Source organism: Molossus molossus, unplaced genomic scaffold (assembly GCF_014108415.1).
Source record: "Molossus molossus isolate mMolMol1 unplaced genomic scaffold, mMolMol1.p scaffold_m16_p_12, whole genome shotgun sequence".
NCBI classification, from domain to species: Eukaryota; Metazoa; Chordata; class Mammalia; order Chiroptera; family Molossidae; genus Molossus; species Molossus molossus.
In genome coordinates, this window is record NW_023425347.1 from 69,419,928 (window position 1) to 69,435,675 (window position 15,748).

The 15,748-nt window shown below is 61.8% G+C and overlaps 1 protein-coding gene across 1 annotated transcript in view; it reads left to right on the forward strand.

Annotated features, from left to right (window-relative positions):
- TRABD2B (TraB domain containing 2B) overlaps positions 1–15,748 on the forward strand; it is a 198,584-nt gene that overhangs the window by 175,370 nt on the left and 7,466 nt on the right. Inside the window, exons 5-6 of the mRNA XM_036257170.1 lie at positions 10,578–10,668; positions 13,553–13,822. Of these exons, the coding sequence (XP_036113063.1) occupies positions 10,578–10,668; positions 13,553–13,822 (361 nt within the window). The remainder of the gene's footprint in view (positions 1–10,577; positions 10,669–13,552; positions 13,823–15,748) is intronic.

Here is a 15,748-nt window from a genome sequence, read left to right on the forward strand (position 1 = left end):
TAGTGTCTGCGATGTTTCTGCAGGAGGGCGGTTTGGCCTTCCCTGGAGGCCCGCAGAACCCTGCAGGAGGTTCAGGGACGGTTGGGGTGCGGACGTGTGAAAATCTGAGCAGGCCTGGGTAGCATCTGGGGGCCTGGATGGAAGCCCTGCCTCTCTGGGAGGTAGCTGTGGCCAGTGTGCAGACCTCCGTTCTGGAAGGAACCAGGCACTGCCGTGGAGGAGCGAGCCAGCCCTGGGGAGGGGAGGCCTGACTCCCCAAGCCAGGATCGTGCAGACGGACAGGCTGACCCTGAAGGGCCCCTGAAATCTTATGTGGGTCTTTGGATTTCCTCTGATCTACAAACAACTGAAAAAAGGATAAATACAAGGTGGAGAATTTTTTATTAGCTAATTTTATGCAATGTGCTGGCTTATCTTTCAGTTTGAAATTATCTTCTTTCTACTGTGTTTGAAGTTAAATATCCTTTAAAAAATAATGGTGATATAAGACAAATGGGGCTCTTAAAGCTCTTAACTTGGCAAAATAAAAAGTTGGTAACTGTACTGTTCCACCCACCATAGGAGAGAACTGAGCATGCTTAACACAGGATGGAAAGACTCCAGCGGAGGGACAGCCACACGGGAGGGGCAGATCATTCGCCCAGCGTCCGAGAAGGCAGGAAGGGGCCAGTGGAGGGTTGGCCTTGGGTGGGGGATGGCATCTTCTCCTCCAAGGGAAGGAGGGAGGAGGCCAGCAGGCACATACTTTGGTGGCGGGAAGGCAAGAGAGTCCTAGCAAGAGCTCCACTCTGCAAAGTAGAATGTGAGGTTGTCTGCAGAGAACAAGGGGGAAGGTGGGAAGGTTTGTCGTGTGAAGAGAAGAGAACATTTGACCTAAATCAAGAGAGACTGGCCACAGGAGCTGACGTGGACAGGAAGTTAAAGGGGTTTCATATCACGTGATTGATTGGTCGTGGCCGCCTGCCGTGGGATGGCAGAGGGTGATAATACCATCTCCCAGCTCGGCAGGCAGGGATCCCGACTGATCAGTCACGTCTGCTGTGGGTCAGGTTAGGGCACACCGGCGATGCCTGCTTCTGCCGGGCGCACAGGCTTGCTGACTGGCAGCGAGGCCCATGAATCTGCAGTGGTCTCTAGACACGGGCTGTAAGATTTCCGACAGCAACGCTCCACAGCTAGGGTGCAAATGTACATGCTGCCCTCCAGGCCTTTTCCTGATTTTATCCCAGTCCCCCTGCTCAGTGAGCATCCCCTGGGTGTGCACTCCCCAGGGCAGGCACACACCTCCTCGGAACTGCCAGCACGTTCTGTAAAGACAGCCTGGACCCAATCACCAAATCACGTTCCTCCCATTCAGTCGTGGGGCATCTCCTGGACCCCAGGCCTCAGGTGGTGGGGGCGGGTGTCTCGGTCCCAGGCACCAGGAGAAAAGGACAGTTTCGTCCCTGGGTCCGGGGACTGGGGCTTTCTCGGGATATGTGTACTCGTTCAGCTACCCTGCAGCCCGGAATAGAATGAGTAGTGTAGGAACTGGCAGCGCCGGGTTGAGACGTAGCCAGACTCAAGGAGAGACCTCTAGGGCCACTCATTTCAAACCCGGAGAGCCAGGGGTTACCACAGGGCTTCACACATTCTATAACCCTCACGTGCTATTATCTGAGAATGGTTCCAACTTCTGACGTTGCAAAGTCATTTGACCCGCACATCCTATTTTAGGCTCGTGTGGTTCTGGTCTCCCGATAGCCATCCTCACAGCATTCAAACCTTCTGGCCCGTCTGCCTCCGGCCCTCAGGCAGGGCTGCTGCCAGCTGTCCCACAAGAAGCAGAGGTCCAGGCAGAAAGCGGGACGGAAGTCAGGCTGTGTGAGCATGAGACAGCGGGGCTGCAGCTGTTACCCCGAGCACCCCTCAGCCAGCACCGCCAGCCCGCAGGCCGGCACCAGCCTCTCGCTTACACCAGCCCAAGTGCCGCAGACCCACCAGCAGAAACACGCCTGTAGGGCTGGGACACGGGCCCCTGGCGTGAAGACCGAATCCAACACACCGAACTCCTCTAACATCTTTTATTTTTTTTAAGCTTAAACCAACAACCACTTTATTTATTTGTTATGAATCTGTAATTGGGGCAGGGCTCAGAGGGGCACCACTGGCACCCCCAGGACAGTGTGCCTGAGCAGCAGACCCGCTGCCGGGGACACAGCCTTTTTATTGATGACAGCAGCAACCACTGCCTGGGAGTGGGCACCGCCCTGCCTCAGCCTACCCAGACCCATCGGGACACATGACCTCCAGGTCTTCAGTCCCCCCTGGAGGGAGACGGGACGGTATTTATTATTCCACTTGGCAGATGGGTAAATCAAGGAGCAGATGGGAAGGAAAAGAATTCTTGCCCTGGAGAGGAATGATGGTCAGCACGGACTAGGCCATTGCTCCTGCTGGCCAGCCTCCCTGAAAGGGGTCATCCAGCTGCTGTGGCCCGCTGATATCCTGGGAATGCCCTGCCGGCTCCTGTCTGGGCCTTCCATGACCTCCGCCCTGGGCTCCCACAGTTCCTCGATTCCCGCCACAGCCCAGCTCACGCCAAGCGCATTTGCATCTCCCAATCGGGCTGCCCACTCCCTGAGCACTGGGGAGGCCCTCAGTATCCACTTATTGAATGAATGAATGAGCGAATGAACGAACAAACAAACGAGCCCGCCACCTTGAGGCCCAAGAGAAGAAGGGCCCCTGCCCTGTGTTACCGGCCGCAAAACCTGGACGAGAGCCCACATCTGCCACCACAGGGGGAAACCCAGGGGCTCAGCAGTTTCACACCTGCCCTTTGGAAGGTGAGGCTGACGGAACTAACTAGAAATGGAGTCCCAGGTGTCGGTCCAGCCGTGCAGTCAGGCAGGAGGAGGAGGGTGTTTGGTGCTGCACGGGGGGAGAGCGTCAGCAGGGAAGCAGCAAGCTGCTCAGGAGGGGTCAGCGAGGAGGGAGAGGAGGGCAGGGGAGAGTGCCGCCAAGGACCCGAGGGCGGAGGGGAGCAAGCTGTGTTGACACTGTTGCAGTCTGTGACTGTCCTTATTGCCCAGAGACTCTTCTCCCTCGGCTGCGTGCAGAGGGGCTCAGACAGGGTGAGGGCTAACGTCCCTGCTGGCCCCAGCCTCCGACTGCTCCGTGCATGCTGACAGGTGTGCGTGCTGGCTCTGGAAGGAGGCAGAGTGAGTGAGAGAGGGCTTCCTGGAGGAGGTGAGACCAGCTGAGATTTCCCAGATGCAGGTCTAGCAGCTTGTGATTTCCCTCATCATCCCACAGTCCTCAGAACAGGACTCACACCCACTCGCGTCCCTGCCTCGTTCTCCGCTCAGTGGCTTCAGGAACAGAAAAGTCCCCCAGAGCTCATGATGGGCACAGAAGAGCAGCCTTGGCCCAGGTTGGGCCTTCTCAAACAGAAACAGGAGGCCCCGCGAACAGGCGGCCACAGCCAGCTGCTGTCCTCTCCCCGGCGGACGCCATGGCCAGCCCGGTTCCCCGTGCAGGAGCACGAGGCCAGGGGCGGACGTGCTTCAGAGCCCCGCTGCCCTCCCCCCCCCCATCTGGCGGCTGGCACGCCTGCTCTGGGCTGCAGTCCTTGGCCAGAGTCACTTCCCCGTTTCAGAGCATCCCGCCAGCCAGAGGAACATCCTTCTGCTGGTCTGTCCTAACGGGAGCCTGCCCTGCCCTCTGGAACAGGGGGTCTAGAAGGAGGCCGGAGCCTGGGCTCCCCTCAGAGAGCAGGATGAGTGTAAGTCAGCTGCAGGCCCAGCGTGCTCGCTGCCAGTGCGGGGAAGGCAGGGGGAGACGCAGGATCCTGGATGAAAGCGTGGGCTTCAGCGCGGGCTGCCCGAGTTGGAAACCCGGCACCTTGGGGAAGTAGCCTGGCCAGTCCGGCTCCTCTCGGCTGCGGATTTCCCCTCCGCAACTCGAGCCTGGGAGGCATGGGCTGGCCCCCTGCGCTCAGGGCCTGGGGCGGAACCCCCGCCGGGCCAGTGTGAGCTCTGGTGTTGTCGTTACTTCAGGGTGCTGGCCCCTCCGGGCCCACCTTCCTGCACGGACAGACCCGCACAGGAGAGAGCAGGCCAAGTGCTGTGTCCTCTGGGGACTCCGCTGGGACACTTGCAGGGAAAGCCCATGAGCCAGGTCTCAGTTCCCAGTGAGTGAGGCGCAGGAGCGGGCAGGCGACATCCCCGCCCACGTGGTTGGTCACAGGGAGGGCTCCTGGGGTCCTGGGTGCTGCGGAAGGGGAGCCTCTGACTGCCGCAGCATTGCCGTGGCCAGCATGAGCCTGGGCTGGGCACTGCCCACTGCAGGTCACAGACCCGTCGCGGACTCGGCCTCGGGCTCTCCCCAGTGCACCGTGCTGCCTCAAATCGCTTTGCACAGTCATGGCCTAGGTCTGGAGCTGTCCTAGACACCATGCCGGACCCATCTCAGGGTTCCCGGGACCTGGGACGTGCCTGGCATCGAGGTCCCCATAAAGGCTTGTGGAGAAAGGAGAAGGCAGCGCTGGCCCTGGGCACAGGCTGGTCACAACCCCCAGGGCCTACGTCCTCACCTCCACACCCAATACTGGTGGAGAGGACCTGGTCCAAAGGCAATGAAAGGCTCAAACCCTGAGGATTTTAGAGGAACCAAGAGTATTGGCTTGGAGGGCGGGCTTGGGGGGAGCATCCATTTAAGAGGGAGTACACTACTGGAGAGGTCCTGAAGGGAACCCCCAGTCTGGGCAACTGTCAGGTGTCAAAAGCCAGAAGCAGCTCCAGCCCCGAGAGGGAGCCCACCCTGTGCCCAGGGAGCCCCGGCCTCGGCAGCGGCCTCCAAGGAGTGCCTCTAAATGGACACTCTGTGTGCACGGGCCTCGGCCAGCCCGGCTCGGCCCTGTCTGCCCTCGTGACCCGGAGCCAGTCTGCTGGCTTCAGTGCAGCTGTCGTGAGATCGAGTGAGCAAGTGAATCAAAGCGTTGGGTGCAATCCAAGTGCTAGGAAAATGGAGGTGGGGTTGCTTTGCCCGTGTTTGTATCCATCTCTGCACCCCGAAGGGGAGAGCTGCGCTGACCAGCTGAAGTCTCGGGGCTCCTGCCCCAACCTGGCCATCACCCTCCTGCCCTCTCACTTCTGTTCCAACAGCCCAGAACCTCGCTGGGGCCCCTGCCCCCTTTGGGCCTTTCCTTCTCCCCTTCCTTCCACCCACCTCGGCCCCTCCTCGCTGACCCCCAGGCTGGGTCCTGCCCCTTCCCCTGTAGCACGTGGCCCCTGGCGTCCCTCTCACTGCATGTTCATGTTGCCTGTCTCCTCTCCGTCCTGTGATGTCCTCCCAGCGGGGACCTGTGTCTCAGGTCCTGGCACAAGGCTGGGTGCAGGAGGCATCCCCTCACCCAGGCCCCCAGCCGCCCGGGCTGGCCCGCAGAGGAGGAGCCAGGGGGCCCAGCTGGATGAGAAGCTCCCTGGGAACTCCCCACGCCTGTCCCTCCCCCATCGGCCGTCCCTCCCCCATCTGCCGTCCCTCCGTCTCTCCGTCTCTCCGTCTCTCCGGCAGCCCTCCTGTCACACTTCCTCACGAAAACAAACACCCCTGTCGCTTGATATCTGGCTGCTGCTCCTGGCAGCCAGATTAGCATTTGAAAGTTCCCCTTGCATTAATTTCAGACGGAACATAAATATGGGCTTGGGGTCCCTCTTCCAGGAGGAGAACACTGGAAACCAGGACTCACAGGAGAGGAAACGTGTGCTGGCCGAGGGGAGCCCCTGCTACTTTGGAGCTTTTGTGGGAACATCTGGTCCTCCCGTCCTCCCCTCCACCGGCCCCCCAACACCGTCTTGAAATTACCCTGTTAATTGGCAGGTTGTTCTTGCTAAGCACTCCCGAGCTTTCCCTCCAATCTGGTGAACCTTGGAAGGTACACATGTTTCTGACAATGTCCTGCCCCCAGAACACGCGCTCAGGATCCCGCGCAGCCGCCAGAGCCCCAGTGGGCGTGCAGGGCGCGGGAGTGAGGCTTCTCTTCGCCCTCACCCCTCACCGGCTGTGGCCTGGGCGAGTGCCGTCCCCTCCCTGAGCCCCGTCCCCTCCTGAGCTGAGGGCGGAGGGAAATAACACTGGGAAAGCCTCCTGTACCCCGAAGGCTCACGAAATAGGAATTTGTGTTCCAGTTATCAGGTGACAAAGTCAGAGAGGTGGGAGGACCTCCGGACCATATAGGGAAACGGAGGCACCGCAGGCAAGAAAGCTGCCGGAGGCCACACAGCCCGTGGCTACTGAGCCAGGCTTTCTGCCTAACCCCAGGGTGGGACTCTGCCTGTCCCATCCTGCCTTTCTGTGCTGGAGGCTGAACGGGGCTGTGGGGCTGTGCCCGGCCTGGCTCTGTTCACTGAGCCTTGTGCCCTGGCACAGCCCTGCTCGGGCCCAGAAGAGGAGCCCTGTTCTCGGCACGGAAGCTGGGGGAGGGGTGCTGGCCCCGCGGACGCCCTCCTGTTGGTACGGAATGCCCGGAGGTGGAACCCCGGCTTCCAGGGTCAGGGGAGGCGACACCATGCCAGCCCCGCCGTTCTCAAGACCCGTCCTCTTCCTCCAGGCCCTTGACCCTTACCTCTCCCTCTGCGCCCTGCCCATCCTGGGAGTCCTGGCTGATGGGCCCCTCCTCCAGGAAGCCACCCCTGATGTCCTCAAAGGCTCGGTCTCCCCCCCCCCCGCCATGCCCCGGGTTTCCATTTCGAAGTTCTCTTCCTCCTCTCTCCTCCTTCGCCCTTTCTCTCCTTTCCTCTCTGTCTGTATCTCACGCCCTCCCTCGTCTCTGTCTCTGTCTCTCCTCTCCCTGTCGTCGCCGTGCGCTGTGTGTCTCTCGCTGCCGGTGTCTGGCCCTCTCTCCTGCTGTCCATGCTCTGTCCTGGAGGTTCCTGTGCCCTGCCTCTCTGTGCGCGCCCCCCCCGCCCCCCGCGGTGGGCCCTCCCCCCCTCTCCTCATCCCTGCGGCCTCAGCAGATGGAGGGGAACGTGCCTTCCTGCAGAGAGCTGGCCAGAGCGCAGCTGTCAGTGCTGGAAGGAGCCGCTGAGCGGTGGCCAGGAGACCCTGGGAGCCCGGGCAAGCCACGCAGGCGGAACCCCAACCCTGGGGCCCCTTTGGAAACTTCCCACACCTTCCTGCAGGCTCCAGGATGGGTGTGGCCCCGTCGCAGGATTGCCCATCTCGCTCTCGCTCTCGGAGGCCAGCGCAGGCCCCACGTGCCAGCCCCCGGGCAACATGGCTGGGTGCCGGCTCAGAGGCAGGTCCAGAGCCAGCTCCTGGGATCGGTGGGATCTGCATGAGCAATGCGAATGGTGGGGGTGAGGGGGCGGGCCTAAGCTCAGGCCTCCTTGGATTGGGTGAGATCATGAAGAGGATATGTAGTAGCTTTGTCACTCATTCATTCAACAATCCTGAAGCCACCACTGTGCGCCAGACTGGGGCTCGGCCCTGGGTCAAAGAGGGATCAGGCTTGTCCCCAGTCCTTGAGAAGCTCAGTCTCCCATCGACCGGCTTGTTGGGAACATGCTCCGGCGCAGGCAGCCCTGGGGTGTGGGAAGGTGACCTGCAGGGCACAAGGGCAGATGGCATTGGCAGCGATTTTAGCAGAAGGTGTGGTGACCTGGGCCAGCATCGTGCATGGTTAGGAGGTAAAATGAGGGGGATTCTGATGACTGAATGGATGAGGAGGAGGAAGGAGAGAAAAGAGTCAACACGGCCCATCCGACTGGGAGCAGAGCTCATGAGGCCCATCCTAGGAGGGGAGACGGGCTGGGTCGAGTGGGCGCTGGGGGCATTAGGTGCAGATGTCCAGCAGGCCACTGACAGATGGGTCTGAGCCGGGGCTGCAGCTCCAGAGTGGTCAGCACGGTATGGTAACTGAAGCCGCGTGGTAGATGATTTATTTGTCCACACGCTGTGTGGAGTGAGGAGAAATGAGGGCTGCGGACAGCGTTCCAGGGCCCTACCTTTACGGAGCAGGAGGAGGACGGGGTAGTGAGAGGAGCGTGAACCAGGTCTGAATGGTGTCGTGTGGTCCCAGAGAGGGTGCCGGGTGCCGGGAGCGCGGGCTCAGGAGTGTTGGCTTGCGCACGCGGTCTGGGGCGTGGCCTGCGTGGGGAGGGCCTCCTGGAGCTGTGGGAGGGGCAGCCTCGGGCAGGGGGGCCAAGGGCACTGTCCCCTGTCCTGGAGGGAAGCGGGTGACAGTGAAGGTAGCGTAGAGAAGGAGGGATGGCAATTTGAAAACATCTTTCCTGGTTGCTTCCAACACCTCAGAATATCTGAAGTCTTCTGTTTAGGGTCTTAAACTGCACCATAAGGGCCTGAGATCGCTGAGGTGGAGGGAATGGACAGGGCCCTGACCCGCCACTGAATCGTCACCGGGAAATGCTCAGCATCCAGTGGCGCCCTGTAGGACCCAGCCTGCGAACCTCCCTGCGCAGCCCCAGGAATGCCCTTCGGAGCGGCCACAAGGCCCCCGGTGAATGCTCACGGCGGCCCCTGTGCAGCCTGAGGCGCTGTTTGTCCTGGCGACGCTGGGAATCCTCTGGGCAGACCACTGTTGGGCCTAGAAGCCCTCGTCTCTGAACGGGTCTCCATGGTGGCAGGGAAGGAATGGGCTTTGCTGCCAGGAACGGATTCCAAGGCTCTGGCAGGAGCTGCAGCCTGTGCACTGCAGGCTCATGCCCGGTCCCCTTCCCGCCCAGTCACGCTCAGGGACACACAAGACTGAGGGTGACTCTGCGGCCTCAGCCAGGGGCCGGCTTGGCCCATCAGTCAGGAGTTCAGGCTGGGCTTTTCCGAAGAACATTCACTCCTCCTGCCTCCCTGGGGCTTTGTAGCTGCCCTCATGGTGGTCCAAAGGGCGGCGTGCTGGGGGAGGCTGGGGACAGAGGAGCCACTGGCTCAGGGTTGCAGAGTGGAGACTCGCCCGCCTTGACAGGGACCTGGGTCTTCTGTCCTCAACAGCACTGGTCAGGGCCAGAGCCCGGGAGGGCTCACACCATTCGGCAGCTGGCTCCCCACAAGTGCCTCGCTGACCTACTGGTCTGTGCACGTGCCCCGCCGCCTCCCTGGAGCACCCTTTCCTCGGCGCCACCCCGCTTCATCCTCACCGAGCTGGCTCTTGTCCCATCCTTCAGCTAGTAACGCCACCTCCAGGAAGTCTGCCCCGGTCCCAGGCTGGATTGATGCCTCCTGTGTGCTTCCTTCAGCATAGCAGTAGTGCCTGGATCCAAAGAGCCTGATTCTCGAGACTGTGAGTGCCTGGCACAGGCCCTGCCTGCTCACACTGCCCAGCGCAGGGATGCACTCCCTCCGTGTCTGTCAGCTGGATGGGCGGAGATAGGGAGGGAGAACACCTTTCCGTGAAAGTCTCTGAAGTCAAACAAAGCCCCCGCCATGGAGAGCCCATGGACATTGTGCAGCCCACACCCTTGTACGAGAGAAGCAGGGCATTCCAGCATCATGGGTTTGCCCAAGGTCTCCAGTGTGGTGTGACCAGGACTCGAACCTGTCTCCTGCTCCCAGCCCAGTGATCGTATGCAGTGAGCCAGAGGTGGGTTTCAGGGACGGCGGCAGGCTGCAGGGGACTGGTGAAGCCAGAGGGGCGTGTGCAGGGCTGGCCGGTGACGGGCTGTGGGTTTCGCCCTCTCCTCCACCCCAGCCGGGCTTCCCCTGTGCCGGAGTCTCCATTCCCCAACAGCCTGTCCACTCCCTGTGCTCAGACCTCCCTGGGGCTGTCAACATGCTGACCTTCCGGCTTCCCACCTGTCACCACCCGTCACAGACAATTACAATAACTGCAGGGATTTCCCCCAGGTTCTGGAGAGATTGGTGAGCAGGAGGGAGCCACCCATGGGGGTGGGCCCCAGGGCAGGCACATGGGTGAGGGGGTGTCAGGGGCCACCGCCACTCTGCCCATCCCGACCAGGTGGGGAGACTGGGCCCAGGGGGCAGGAGGGGCTCGACAGGGTGTGGCTCCCAGCAGCCACTGTCTCCACGGTCACTTGCCTCCAGAAGACCCGTTCTCACCTCCTCTGCGGGAGCCTTCCCTGCGTCTGAGCTCAGCCTGCACCCCCGAGGAGGGTTCCCGCTGGCATCGGGGCGGTGGGTTACATGCTGCGTGCCTGTGTTCTTCGTGTCTAACACCAGGCTGCCCACAGAGCGGGTGCCTCACAAGGTCCCCCACTGACGGAGTGCCGAAGGCTGTCCCCCCTGGGCGGTCAGGCGGGCCGGCCTCACGGCAGGTGGCACCGTGGTACACGGCACAGGACGCCACAGGAAGCACGGAGCCTTCGCGGCGTGCCAGCCCTGTTCCCGCGGTCCTCACAGCCACTCTGGAGGGGCTGTTACAGTCATTCCCACTTGACAGGGGAAACTGAGGCACGGAGGGCACAGCCAGTGAGCAGCAGAGCCAGGACCTGGACCCGGGCAGGTGGCACCAGTGCAGCTCACGGCTGGGGGCTCAGCTCTGGAGCAGGTCGCTGGCCTGGGGCTGTCCCCAGCTGCCGGTGTCCTGGCATGTGGCTGAGCCTACTTTGTCTCTTGTGTTCCAGGTCACTTTCTGGGGAACAATACAGTCATTGACGTCCTTCGGCAGGCGGGGCTGGAGGTGGAACACACGCCCGCAGGGCAGGCCATACCCAGGTGAGCAGCCGGGGTGTCTGCGGACGGGCCGGCCTGACCGCGGGCTGCACGGCTGGTCCGCCCGGCCTCCTGCTCACGCCTGGGGCGAGGGCTGTGAAGGGCCTCTGGTGAGCTGGGGCCTCGCGGGGACCAGCCTTGGCCAGACCCCCAAGCGAGGAGGGAGGCTGGAGGCGGGGAGGCTGAGCACAGTGCTGCAGGAGGCGAGGGTGGCCGGGCCCTGGTGGGGGCGGGGGCAGAGCTGTTTTGAGAGCGGATGAGGGTTTAGAGTCTGGTGATCTGCGGACTCCTGGGTGGCTGCCTAGAGGTCTGGGGGATGCTGGGGCCCTGAACTGAGATGGGGCCAAGTCAGGATGAGTCGTGGCCTGGCCTCTGCGCAGTGTCCCAGCCCCACCACAGCTGGTCCTCACCTTCCCCTGATCACTTTCCCCACTGCTGCCTCCTGGCCGGGCCTCTCCCCCTCGACTGTGCAGCTCGAGCCACCCACTCTGCTCAGCGAGCCACGCGACGGCCGGCCTCTCCTGTGGGGGCCCCTCCTGGAGCTGCCGGGGGCAGGGGCAGCGGAGCCCATGTGTGGCCCATGGTGCCAGCACCAGGCCTGGAACAGCAGAGGTGTCTGCGTGTCGGCAGCTCCAGGGGCCACTCACAGGGGCCTCGGACTCAGGGCGGGTCCCCACAGCCCATGCTCTGCCCAGCCTTTGTGGAAGAACCGTCCTCACCAGTCCACCAGGCGACCACGGTGTGGTCTGGGCCCCTGTCCCTAACCTTACAAGACCCAGAGTCTGAAAGAAGCCCGAGTCATCATACTGATACTGTAACAGCGCTCAGTGCACCAGGCTCCACACACTTCTAACTAGCAGCCCTCACAACAATCGTGTGGAGTACCCTCATCTTAAAATTGAGGAACCTGAGGCCCAGAGAGGCCACGTCACCTGCAAGAGGACACACAGCTCACGTAAATGTTGGTCTAGGGCCTCCCTTGGCTCCTAACCAATCCCTGTGCCCGATCGGGGAGCCTGGGGGAGCCCAGGGGGGATGGCGCGGCCTGCTCTGTGCTCTGGGGAGAGGGAGCCTGGGCTCCCCAGGGCGCGGAGCCTCGGTCTCCCGCTCAGGGCCCTTGTTCCTGTCTCCGTGGCCCTGCTGGGAGAACTCGAGACCGTCTCAGTAGACTCCTCCCTCTTCTCATCTGAGCCAACCTGACAAGGCTGCTGCTCTGAACGTCTGAACGCGCCCAGATCACATGGGGTTGCATGCGTTTGAGGGAGGGACAAGGTGGCCTTGGGGACACAGCATCCTCGGGCTGCCCTGCGCAGCCCCAAGGACCTTCACCTGAAGCTCATTGTGTCTGTCCCAGGCAGGGTGGGGTGGGGAGGAGGCAGGCTGGAGAGGCTGCCTTGGCTCCTCTTCCTCCAGAGCCCCCCCCCCCCCTGCTCCGAGGGCTCTCACCCAAGTCTCCGAGTGCAGGCTGACATCCTGCGGGTGGAGTGAGGGAGCAGGGATGCCGAGGAGGCCCCAACAATAAAAGCCATCATTGGCCACAGGTGCTTCCTGGATCCATCTTTTTGTCTGCCTGTTTTGAATTATCTCCCCAACATCTGCGGCATCTCCTGGACCCTGGGAATCGGGAGCTGCCGTGGGGGCTGGGGGTGGATAGGCTGAGCTGATGGCCTTCTCTCCCCTCACCCCTGTGCCCGCGGGCGTGCAGCGAAGGTACAGGCCGCGCTGCCTTGGGCGCCCCCTTACCTTTGTGTTCCCAAAGCCACAGCCAACCTTCTCCCAGGGACGATGGCCCCGAAGGAATTCCATTTGGGCCACAGACTGGAGAGGATAAAAGCAGAGGAGCAGAGGATGTTCCCAGGCTAAGGGGTGTCTGCATACACTTCCGTGTGGAAGGTGAATTACACACACACCCGGAAGGGCACTTTGGCTCCAGGACAGCGGGTCTGTTTGCTTGCTGGCCAGCGTTACAGAGAGGCTTGTACGTGTCAGACACTCCCCATCGCGGGAAGGAAGGAGCATCACTGCCGTCTTACAGCTAACTGCTGCTGCACGGTGTGTCACCTGTCCTCCGTCACACTGCCCGTGGGCTGCAGAGCCAGGTGTGCACCGTCTGCCCAGCACGATCCCTCGTCTGCCGAACACTGTCCCGCCTCCCTGCAGAGTGCTCAGTAAATGTGTGTCAAATGCATGGATGGATAGTTGGCTGAATGACACAAGCAGCAATGTTAATATTTAATTAATAATATTAATTACTAAAATGTTTCAGCTGCTTGCTGTTTGCCAGGCCCTGTTCCAAGTTAACCGACATAATCCTAATGATTCCCCTACGAGGGACAGCACTTGAAAATATCCCACTTCACAGTGCAGGAGACAGGGGCACAGCGAAGCTGGTAACCCATCCCAAGTCCCTCAGCCAGAGCTTGTTGCGTGAACGAGACCCAGAACCAGGGACAGGGCTCACTCCCTCACCTCCCGGCCGGCTGAGCTCAGACCGCCCCCCGCATCAGCAGCAGTGAGCAGACCACTCTCCTGCCCAGCACCCCACCCCCCGGCCCTCTCCTGTCTCTGCCTGTCTCCCAGAGTCATGCCTCTGACATCCCGTACGTTACTCTGCATGTTCTGCTTCAGACTGTGCGCCCTAAGAGGGCAGGACTCCGTTGTGGTCACTGCTTCTGCCCAGTTCCTAGAACAGCGCCTGGTGCAAGGGAGATGCTCAGTATCTATCGAATCACTAAATCAGCACCAGACAATGGTTTCCCTCGCCGGACCCAGCAGGGGCGCCCTGGCATCTTCTCTTGCCACGACACCCCTCCCACTGAATTGCACCCCTGTCGCCCATGACTGACACGCTGCAACACGTGTGCCTCACGAGCTGTCACCCTTGCAGCCCTGCCGCCAGGAGCCCCGCGCCCCCATCCAAGGGGACCTCAGAGAGCCCAGCCCCAGTGACCCCAGCTGCTGCCATCCCCGCAGCGCCCTCGGTGACCCCCACCACGCCGCTCGAGGAGGAGGACCCAGCCCTGTCCCCACACCTCCTGCTGCCCGACAGCCTGAGCCAGCTGGAGGAGTTTGGGCGGCAGAAGAAGTGGCACAAGAGGCAGAACAAGCACCAGCGGCCACGGCAGTTCAATGACCTCTGGGTCCGCATCGAGGACAGGTGAGCTGGGCGGGGGGCAGTTCCGGGAGCGGGCGTCTCTCCCGGGCGCCTCGCTTGGCCCCCAGGACGCGCACTCTGTCTTCTGCAAGCCCTGCTCTGAGGAAGCTGGCAGGTGAGTGGCCAGCAGAAACCTCGGGGCTGGCGTGTCCCCATTCACAGAGGACCCTCCTCTTCATCTTCCAGGGTTTACAGAGCACACTCGCTTCTCATTTTTAATTTTTATTCTCAGAATGAGAGCAAGTATAATTTTCTCCATTTTGAAGGTGAGGGAATAGAAGCGTCCTTCAAGTGCCGTGGACAAAAGTCTGCTTTGCCCTTAATTTGCTGGGACGCACCTGGTGTGCAGAGCAGGCCATCTGAGCAGGGAAGATGGAGCAGGCTGCTTCATCAAAGGGCTGCGCTCCCTGTGCTGGAGGCCCGAGTGGCTGACACCCTGCAGGGAGGCTGCAGAGGGGACCCCGCTGGGCAGGAGAGAGGTGGCAGAGGACGCCTGACGCCCTGATGCTGGGGGCTCGGTCTCAGCAGGGGAGGGGGGGTTCAGGTGAACCTTGTTGAAAGTGGGCAGGTGCAGACATCACCCTACTATGCTGATACCTCCCTGTCCTCCGCCTGTGCGCCTCTCACCCCTCCTCGCCTGTCTGTCACCAAAGCTCCTGCGGTACCCAGCATGCTGTCACCAAACCTCTGCTGCAGGCTCAGGACAGAGCAGTCTCCCTAGATTCCACTTGGGGGCAAGAATCCCCGTATTTGGTGAGCAGCATCACCAGAGCACCTGAGATGTCCCAGGAAGTGACCCTCGGTGACAGGCTCCCTGTGGGAGCCCAGCAGTGGGCCCTCGGAGACAGAGTCTGCATCTGGCCCTGCAGATCATCGGGGATTTCCTCAGCATCCCCAGGAAGAATCACGCTGGGCACTCGCTAGACAAATTCCCAGACGCCAGGGCAGAGCCCCTGGGTCAGCCCTGCAGGGGCCCGGAGCCGTGTGCTGTGAGCAGGGAGCTGGGAAGCGCAGGCCCCCACTCTGCATTTACAGAGGTCGAGGGGCCCGGCGGGGGCTCGTCAGGGCCGCACAGAAGCCAGGAGCCGCCCTTGTGTTCGGGCTTGCCCTTCCTGCAGCCGGTGTCTGAGTTGCCCACAGAAGGTTCTCCGGTCCACTCTCAGAGGGCAGGGTGGGCGCGACCTTAAAGAGACCCCACAAATAAGTGCCGTCCGTGTTCCTTCGGCTGTGTGCCGGCTTAGGGCGCCCGCCTTGGGTTCCTGGGAAATGGGTCTGCAGCGCCCCGGCCAGCCCGGCCCCAGGCAGACACCACGGCAGCCACACTGACCACTGCCTTTGGCTCAGTGCCCAGCGTGGCCGCCCCTTCCGACCCGGGGCGAGGGCGCGGAGTGGGAGGGCCGCAGGCTGCCCCGAGGCGCCGGCCGCCCACAAACTGCTTCCATCCAGCAGGTCACTCGGCCCTGATCAACCTGCCGGGTGGCCGGGAGACCCAGCGGTGGCGGGTCCAGCCCACAGGGTGACAGGAGGCTGGCGGTCAGCCGCAGCCACAGACCCCAACCCCTAACCATATCTGAAAGGTAAATGTGGGCAAATGACTCCAAAACAGTTTCCTTTTCACAACATGGCTCTGAAACACAGAGCCTGGTTTCAGGAGAAGAAAACAGCTTTTCTTTGGCAGGAAGGAATCCTTCTCCATCCCAACAGTTAATTAAGGTCGGGTAGCTCTCCCATCTGGCTGGGCTGGAGGACGTTCCCACCAACAGGAGCCTGTTTGTTGACAGTCCCCACCGCTTCTCAGGAAGCAGCCCCGGCTCCAGAGGGGCCTGGGTGCCGGCATAGGGCCTGTGGCTCCTGGTTCTCACTCTGCCCTCCTCAGGTTCCCAAGTTCCCAATTCTCCAAGAGGGGGCGGAGAAGAGCTCTCTGGGGAG